Source organism: Canis lupus, chromosome 19 (genome assembly GCF_048164855.1).
Source record: "Canis lupus baileyi chromosome 19, mCanLup2.hap1, whole genome shotgun sequence".
NCBI lineage: Eukaryota > Metazoa > Chordata > Mammalia > Carnivora > Canidae > Canis > Canis lupus.
This window is the reverse complement of record NC_132856.1, coordinates 46,019,755-46,028,978: the sequence shown is the minus strand read 5'-3', so window position 1 is coordinate 46,028,978 and position 9,224 is coordinate 46,019,755. Positions and strand designations below refer to the sequence as shown.

Below are 9,224 nucleotides of genomic sequence, written 5' to 3'. Positions count from 1 at the left end.
GCTCCGGCGCCCCAGCCGGTCCGCGAACCATGCTTGTCCAACAGCCAGGCGGCCGCTGTCCAGCGGGCCAGGAGTCTACTCACTACGCATGTGCCCAAAACCTACTCTCGCTCCCACCTCCCGCCCCTCGCCTCCCGCCTCCTCTGCTGGACCCAAACGCGCCCCTGAGACGTGCGCATGCGCAGTCGCCCCCGCGCCGCGCGCCGCTCCCGTACGCCTGCGCCGCACTCACGACCACCAACGCGCCTGCGCACTGCCCGCCGCCCGCGGGCCCGGCCGGCGCTTGCGCGGTGGCACTGGCGAGTGGGGGGGGGTGAGGAGGTGGAGGAGGAGGAGGAGGAGGAGGCGGCGGCGAGAAGATGGCGACTTCGAACAATCCGCGGAAATTCAGCGAGAAGATCGCGCTGCACAACCAGAAGCAGGCAGAGGAGACAGCGGCCTTCGAGGAGGTCATGAAGGACCTGAGCCTGACGCGGGCCGCGCGGGTAAGGGGGCTGTCCGCGCCGACCCTTCGGGGCCGGGAAGAGAGGGAGGGGGCGCGTGTCCGGCGTGTGCACGGGGCGGGGGGCGCGCGGCGGGGGCGGGGCGCGTGCGGCGGGGCGGGGCTTGGCACAGCCGGAGGGTACAGGTGTCCCTACGCCCCGGACATCGTGGGCGGGAAAGGTGCCCCCACATCACCGGTACCTGAAAGGGTTCAGGTGCCCCCACATCATTGCTACCTGGAGGTGGGGATAGGTGTCACTACATCATTATTATCCGGAGAGGACGGTGGCCTCTACATCATTACTACCTGGAGGGAATAGGTGCCAGCCACCACATCACTGTACCTGAGGAGGGACAGGTGTCTCTATATCCCTTCTACCTGAAGGGGTCACATGCCTCCATATCACTGCTACCTAGGGGAGACAGGATGGCACTGTGAGGTGTATGAACTGGGCGCTGCTTGTAAGCATCATTGTTGCCTGGGGAGGGGGATAGGTGTTTCCATATCGTTGGTACCTGGTGCAGGACAAGTGCCCCCACATCACTGAGATCTGAGGGGAACAGCTGTCCCCACATCATTGCTATCTGAAGGGACAGGTTCTTTCTACATCTTTGTCATCTGTGCCTTCACTCCCTGGGTGTTGGAGGAAGGACAGGTATCCCTATTTGCAGACTTGAGGTGGGATAGGTATTTCTCACTTTTGGATTATCTGAAGGAAAGTTTTGGTGTCGTCTCCTGTGGGAACCTGGGGGTGGTTAAGAAGGCAGATTGTTCTCCATCCTGGAGTTTGGAGTGGAAACTGCTACCCCTTCCTCAGGTAGCCCATATGGTGGGGACCAGGTGTGCTCCTCCCACTGAGATAAGGGACAGCTGGCCACGGATGGCTCCTGGTCTCTCGGGACCAGGGTGGAGGGACAATTCTTCCTTAAGTTGCTGGGTGTGTTTGGCCTGCAGAGGCAGGCCAGGTTACCTGCTCACCTCACCTGGGAAGCTACTGTTGGCCCCTAGAGGAGTGGGAGGCCTGGCCCTTCTCTGGGCCCAGCTCTCTGGCCACATGACTGCACTGAGGTACCAAGCTTCTCAGGCCTTAGTATCCTGTTTTGTCGAGTGTGTCTGGCAAGTCCTTGTGGGTCAAGGAGGAGAGCACGCTTTGCACAGGTGGCAGTAAGTCTCTGCTGCATTCCTATAGAGTGGTGGGACCCTCCCCCCTGTCCTGCATCTTAAGGCCTCAGGGAGGATTTGGATGGGAGCTGCAGACATGCATATGGCTGGTTTCTGGACTCTGCCTCTGATCTGACTGTTCTAGGCAGACATACCTCTGTGACAAGAGCCTCAGTCTCTAATTCTTCAGGTGCAATTTTCAAGTCAAACTCTTCTAATTACTCACCTGTTTCTCTGTGAGATCACGACCATATAGGCTAGAATGTGTATCTTCATTTCTGTGTGTTTGTTTGCCACATGTTGTTGGGGTGCTCACCATTGACCAGGTACTGCCTGTTCTTGCTCTAGCAGCTCATGTTTTTGCTTAGCATGTAGAGAAGGAGATGGTTGGTGATTGAATGAATGAAAGCAAGCAAAGCAAGCAAGTGAGCATGTACCTTGAGTGTTCCTATAAGTCAGGGCTTCTGAGGGCAGGAATGTCCACTTTATCTTGCCTCATGCAGAAGGTGTATGTAGTGTAACAGGAAGAAGGAGGTCATATTAGGTTGATGGCTGTCATCACGACTGGAGGTCTGGTTTCTGCATTGAGGTTGGAAATGTATTATTGTATTTAAAAAGATTTCTTTAAAATAACAGCTTTATTGAGATATAGTTTGTGTAACATATAATTCACCTGTTGAAAGTGTAAAAGCCAGTGGATTTTAGTATATTTACAGGGTTGTGCAACCATCGCCAGTGTCTAATTCCAGAACACTTTAATCACCCTCAAAAGAAATCCCATCCTCATGGGCAGTCACTCCCATTCTGCCCTCCCCTGGCCCATGGCAGCCACCAGTCTGCTTTCTGTGTCTATGGATTTACCTATTTTGCACGTTTCGTATACATGGGATCGTACAACATGTGACCTTTCGTGTCTGGCTTCTTTCACTCAGCATAATATTTTCAAGTTTCATCCACATTAGCATGTATCTAAGAATTTCATTGCCCTTTTTTTTTAAGATTTTATTTATTTATTCATAAGAGAGAGAGAGAAGCAGAGACACAGGCAGAGGGAGAAGCAGGTTCCATGCAGGGAGCCTGATGTGGGACTCGATCCCGGGTCTCCAGGATTACGCCCTGGGCCGAAGACAGGCACTAAACTGCTGAGCCACCCAGGGATCCCCATTTCATTGCTTTTATTTTATTTTTTTTTCATTGCTTTTAATAGCCAAGTAATACTCCATTGAATGCGTGGAGCACATTTGCTTATATGTCATCTATTGATGGAGTTAGAAAAGACTTGTAAAATATGCAGTCATTCTCTCAGTCCTGGTAACCATTCTGTTTCCTTCCTCCCTCTCTGTTACCTTCCTTTATACTGGGAGTTGGGCGTGACCCTGGGCGGAGGTGAGCTTACACTGGGTCTCATGAGACAGAGCAGTGTTCCGTATCGGGGGCAATTCTGTCCTGCAGGGACATTGGGCAATGTCTGGAGACATTTTGGTTGTTTCGTCTGGGGGAGGGGGTGCTACTGGCATCTAGTGGGTAGAGAGCAGGGATGCTGCTCAACACCTCACGATTCATGGATGGCCCCCACCACAGAGAGTGATGCGGTCCTAAACGTCAGCAGTGCTGAGGCTAAAAACCCTTCAGTCTGGAGGAGATGTTGAGTGGGCAGGGGTACAAGCTTTGTACCTGGGCAGATAGAGTTCAGAGCTCTGCACCCACTTGTATGGCTGTGGCATCTTGGATGGGCTGGTAGCTTTTCCCACACCTGGGACCAGGTTGAGCAAGCTCTTTACAGGCCTGTTTGGCTGTTGCATGTGATGAGTGGCACATCTGCAGTGCCTGGTGCAGGTGCAGGTGAGCGAACCCACCTGATGCAGGCTCCCTTTCTGCCCTCCTGTGGCTGCAGCCTTCCCCTGTAATATATGCCAAAGTTTTACCTATACCTGTGAACAGGTGGGATGTGCTTCTTCTCATGAATTCTTTAGGGTAGCATACCTACTCTTGGAATGAGTAGAGACTTAATTCATGCTCTCATGTGTCAGTGCAGTTCTTGGTGGTGATAGGCATGCCATTACTGTGTGAAAGCCAGCAATCATTCAGCCTGATGCATAAATCCATGCTGTGATCTTACCCAGGGGCAGGGACCCTAAGCACTAGGTTAGGTGTGGACATGAGGTGTGATGTCAGAGAGACCACTTTCAAGTTGCAGGGAAGAGGAGTGGCTATATGGATATTCCATTCTTGTCTTGAGACTTGGGAGAGCCCAAGATGCCGGGAGAGCTGTGGTGCTCTGCTGTGTGACTTTGGGCAGTTGTCTTAACCTCTCTGGGCCTCAGAATCCTGACCTCTGAGCTTGGGGCAGCACATTTCAGGGACTGTCCAGGGACTACGTTGGGTGCTGGAGAAACAGCATCTGAGGCATGTGAGGGCCACAGTCTTGGGGAGCTGGTGAAGTTTTAGTGGGGACAGGTGAATTGCTGCAAATGAACAACACAGATGTTCTCAGAGGGATGCAACAGAGTGATGTGTTGGGAGTGGCCAGGGTGGGAAGCTGGTACTCTAACAATGAGAGGCAGCCCCACTCCCTCTCACTGGGGAAGAGTGCCCCAGGTGAGGGACAGGCAGGCACAGAGGCCCTGAAGTGGGAAAGGCTTGGCAAGGTTGAGGCTACATCAGAAGACAGTGAGGCTGGCCTGTAGAGAAGCAAGAATTGGAGTGAGGTTGGAGTGACTTGGCGAGCCTGGATTTCACCGAGGGAGGAGCCCTGCAGAGGTTTGTGATGGCGAATGGCCTCCTCCTTTGCTTTATTGAGGTACGATTCCGAATACATTCAATCTCCTCCTTGAAGTATACCATTCGGTGGTTTTTAGCACATTCACAGAGTTGTGTGACCATCAGCAGTCAACTTTGGAATGTTTCCGTCTCCAAAAGGAAGCCCTACGCCTCCTCCCCCAGCCCCTGGCACCCACTAATCTGCCTTCTGTCTCTATGGATTTGTCCATTCTGGACGTTTCATATACATGGAATCATGAAACATGTGGTCCTTCATGTCTGGCTTCTCTCCCTCAGCACGATGTGTTCAAGGTTCATCCACATTGTAGTGTATGTCAGTGCTTCGTTCTTTTTTTTAATTGTGGTGTTATATATATGTATAAAATATTTATAAAAATATATGAACAAATATATGTATCAGAAGATTCACCACCTTCACCATTTTTTAAGTGGGCAGTTTCGTGGCATTAGGTACATTCACAGTGTTGGGCATGTGTGTCATTTCTTTTTTAAGGCTGAATAATACTCCATTTTGTGGCCCTGCCACATTCCATATATCCATCCATCAGTAGACATTTGGGTTGTTTCCACCTTATGGCCACTGTATCACTGCCATGGACGTTTGCACCCAGGAGCTTGTGTGGGTGCAGGTCTTCTTCTCCCTTGAGTATATACCGAGGAACGGAGGTCACATGATAGGTGCCAGATCATAGAGTGACTGTCCATTTAACCATCTTAGGACTCTTCCTGTCTCACAAAGATGGTTGTGAGCTGAACAGGCAAGGAGGTAAGAGGGGAAGCAGGCAGACAGTGCAAGGCTGCTGTGGCACCTAGGTTTGGGATTGAGGAGAGGTGGCCAGAGCAGAGAGATCTCTGTGGCAGTGACCAGGATTACTGGCTTTTGTGATATTTTGGCAGCATTCTTGCCCGGATGTGCAGGTAGATCTCATGTAGGGGAGTGAGGGGAAGGAATGGGGTGTGTCACCTGCCTGCCAGGGACTCGGGATGCAGCAGGCTCTGTGTGTGACTGATCGCTAAGCATCCCGGGGAGCACCACTTGGGCCAGAAAAAGCCCACACGCTAAGCAAAGCAGTCCAGTCTGTGGTGGCCCAGCCAGGGCTGCCAGTTATGGCTGAGCCGAAGAAGGGTGTTCTCCTGGCCCTGCCCTGTTACGGGGGTGGCTTTGCACAGGCTGGAGGAAAACGGGTCCCTGGGCGGCAGGCATAGCGCAGTGGTGGCTCGGGTTAGCTGAGCGTGAAGGCCGCCCCCAGTCCTGGCCCCAGTCCTGGCTTTGGCACTGTTTGCCTCTGTGCCGGCTGCTTCAAGTGTCTGGTGCCATCTGCAGCCTCAACACACACGCATGCAGGACTCCCCGAGCTGCTCTGTTTGAGAGGAGGGAGTGAGCCATCTCCCGCCCCCAGAAAGCCCCAACAGGCTCAGTGCTCTCCAGGTTGTGAGCTGCACACTGTGTATTGGGTTGAACAGGATAGGGGCCTCTAGAAAGATTTGCCCACGTTCTCACCCCCACAACCTGTGGCCGTGATCTTATTTGGAAGAAATGTCTCTGTCAATGAAATAAGAGTAGGATCTTAAGATGAGATCATCCTGGATTTGGGGTGGTCCTAACTCTTGTGATTGACGTTCTCATAAAAAAGAGAACATGCAGACGCACACAGAAGAAGGCCATATGATGACAGAGGCTGAGACTGGCGTGATGCTCCCATGAGCCAAGGATGCTGGGAGCCCCCAGAAGCTGGAAGAGACCAAGAAGATCCTCCCCTAGAGCCTCTGGAAGGAATGTGGCTCTGCCCACCCTTGGATTTCCAAAATCTGGTCTCCAGAACTGTGAGGGAATAAAGTCCTGTCATTTTACACTTCTCACTTTGTGGTCCTTTGTGATGGTGGCTCCAGGTCGCTCTCCCCATAGGCTAAGGCAGAGTCTGGGTGCCTTGTTGAAACCACCTCGGGACAGTGGGCCTGGGAGTTGTCTGCAGATGCACACATCTGGACATCTCTGGCCTGCTCATACAGGTCGTGCGGCCTTCACCATTGAGGCATAGAGTGGACCCTTGATTCATCCATTGTCAGGGCCTGGGGATCCTCACTCTGTTGCTGGTACGAGCCAATGGTGAATAAGCCAGGGGGATAATAGTAGGAGCAAGGCCCAGGGGCAAGATGAGAGTTTAATCCTAAGGCAGTGGGTCAAGTTTGCTCTTCTTGAGCTCAGCCCTGCTTAGAGAGGAGCTGTCATCTTCTCCACCATATAGATAGGAAACTGAGGCCCAGAGTGGTATCCTAGCTTAGAAGAGGTAGAGTTGGTGCTCAACCCTGGGACAATCACACACAACGTGTCCGAAACAAGGAATTAAAATCACAGACTAGAACCTCTGTTGCTTGCCAGAGCACGTTTAGTGCCACTTGGGCCTTGATTTCTCTGAGATGTGATTGTTTCTGCAGCTAAGCATGTTGGAAGATGTTCCTCCTGTGAGTTGGACCCGAGGAGACATATTTCTTGCCATTGAATATTGTTGTCACAGAGGTGGTAGCTGAGGGGTGCAATATATGCACCTTTGTTTGTGACTCATGGCTCTTCTCTCTGTGAAAGTCACTGCCTAGGTCAGGTTGGGTGCTCCATTCCACAGCCTGCAAGGGACAAGCTTCTAAGCTCTCATTTGGAAGGACACTTCATGGGAGCCCCAGCCCTGTTCCCAGTCTTTCCATGCATGCTTCCCACAGGTGACTGTTGAGTGTCTCCCACCAGCCTGAGGTCCTGTGCGGAGATCCCCTCCTTAAGCTCACACCCAGGCCCATGCACACTACAGGTCCAGGAAGCCCTCCTGGATTCCCCAGAGCAGGGGGCCCTACCTCTGTACGCCCTGACCACCTGCCATCACTCTAGGGAATCAATATGCTTGGGAGTTCCTTTCCTGAGCATGTGCCTATGAAATGAAAACAGGCTCAAGCAGACACTTGCTGGGCACGGTGGGGGGTGTCACTGGCTGAGGGACAGCACCTTCTCACTTCCTTGACTCTGACCCATAGTTAGAAATTAGTGTTTGTATGGCATCCCAGCACCCAACAACAAACATATAATCGAAATAACTTTTCTCTAACAGTCTTACCCCAACTGTGTGTGTGGAAAATTGATAAAATCAGTTCCTTCTATTTAATGTGGAATGCCATTTGTAAATAAAGTTTTATTAGAACATGGTTATGCCTGTTCATTTATGTCTTATATATGGCTGAGTTTAGTCATTTCGACCGAGACCACGTGGTCTACAGAGGCAAAAATATTTACCATCTGGAGCCTTGTAGAAGTAGTTTGCGGGTCCCAGGACAATGGATCTTACCCACAGTTTGAGACCTAATTTAGAGCAACAGGGAAGGTTGGAAGATGGTAGGTGGTGGTTCTGTCACTTTGAGGGCCTCTAAACTACCTGTGAGTTAAAGGATGAAGACTTTTGGGCTCCTCTTCAGATTCTGCTTCTGCAGATCCAGGTGGGTGCCTGAGTGAGGACCTGAAGACCTGGTCAACACAGGCCTTGCTGAGAGTCCTGTGCACTGCCGTCACCAGAGCTGTGCCATGCAGAGGGAGAGGGTCAGCCTCAGTCAGGGGTGTGAACCAGCTGTCTGGCCCTCGGTTGGTGGTATCTGTGGGTCCATAGAGCCAAGGAAGTGTTCCACTGTCACTGTTCCTAAAGCTGGCCTGGGGGACTGTGCAAGGTAATTCTTGTCCTTGCAGTTGTCCTTGTGATCCTGGTTGGGGTTAATTAGATTTCTCTGGGTCAGAGCTGGGCCATCACAGGCACTGTGGAAGGCTACATGTCAGCCCTTTCCTGCTGCTTTCTGTGCTGGGGGTTTCTGGGTTTAGCTCAGGGGTCTGGGGCTCCCCCTGGTACTACTTTGTGATATGAGGCAAAGGTACCTCAGGGGTCAGGATTAAGAGTCCTTGATGTTAGGGATTTCTTTCTAAATTGGACCCTCTGGGAGCACCTGGGTGGCTCAGCGGTTGAGCATCTGCCTTTGACTCAGGTCGTGATCCTGGGGTCCTGTGATAGAGTCCCGCATCAGGCTCCCTGCAGGGAGCCTGCTTCTCTCTTTGCCTATGTCTTTGCTTCTCGCTTTCTGTGTCTCATGAATAAATAAATAAGTAAGCCCCTCTGAGAAATGGCATGCTGATGTTGGGGATGAAATCTAGTCTGGGGAGAGATTGGCCTGAGCACAGTGCCAGGGAAGCATCAGAGATAGATGGCGCAGGATACTCACCCCTGCCAATTCTGCCTCCAGGGGCATTTGGCAACATCTGGGGACATTTTTGGTTGTCTTGACTTGGGATGAGAGGATGCTATTGGCATCTGGTGGGTGGAGTCTGGGGATGCTGCTTAGCACACTGCACTGCCCTGCAGTGCCTGGACAGCCCCAACCTGGAGAATGATCCAGCCCCAGGTGTCTGTGGTCCTCAGGTTGAGCAGCCATGCCTTTGCAGCCCTCAATGTGTCTGGATTGTGCAGGTGCAGAAGGGTGGGGTGGAGGCCCTGGTTCCATGAGATACTAGCATCAAGCCTAGTGACAGGTAATAACACCCCTGGGCACCTGATGGTGTATTCCCCAGCTGATGGTTTATAGAGGGGGAGACTGAGGCTTAGAGAAAGTCACAGAGCATTAAAGACAGGTGAGTTGGTATTTGACCTGTGTTGGACTAACCCAGTCTCTGGTACCTTTTCTGTCTTCTCATGCTGTTCTGGGAGTTTTCCAGCTGGTCAGGGGTGAGCAGAGCCTTCCAGGCTCTTGAAACCCTGTGCTTGAGGAGTGTAGACTG

General features: G+C 52.0%; 1 protein-coding gene across 7 annotated transcripts in view; it reads left to right on the top strand.

The window, feature by feature from the left end:
* The first annotated feature begins 306 nt into the window (after nt 1-306).
* The window catches only part of CRTC1 (CREB regulated transcription coactivator 1), a 79,267-nt gene continuing 70,349 nt past the window's right edge, over nt 307-9,224 (top strand). For 4 of the 7 annotated variants that reach the window (XM_072786666.1, XM_072786667.1, XM_072786665.1 and 1 more), the window contains exon 1: nt 307-485. In XM_072786666.1, the coding sequence (XP_072642767.1) occupies nt 360-485 (126 nt within the window). In that variant the 5' untranslated portion in view covers nt 307-359. The remainder of the gene's footprint in view (nt 486-9,224) is intronic. The other 3 variants (XM_072786669.1, XM_072786664.1, XM_072786668.1) reach the window with 1 other exon arrangement.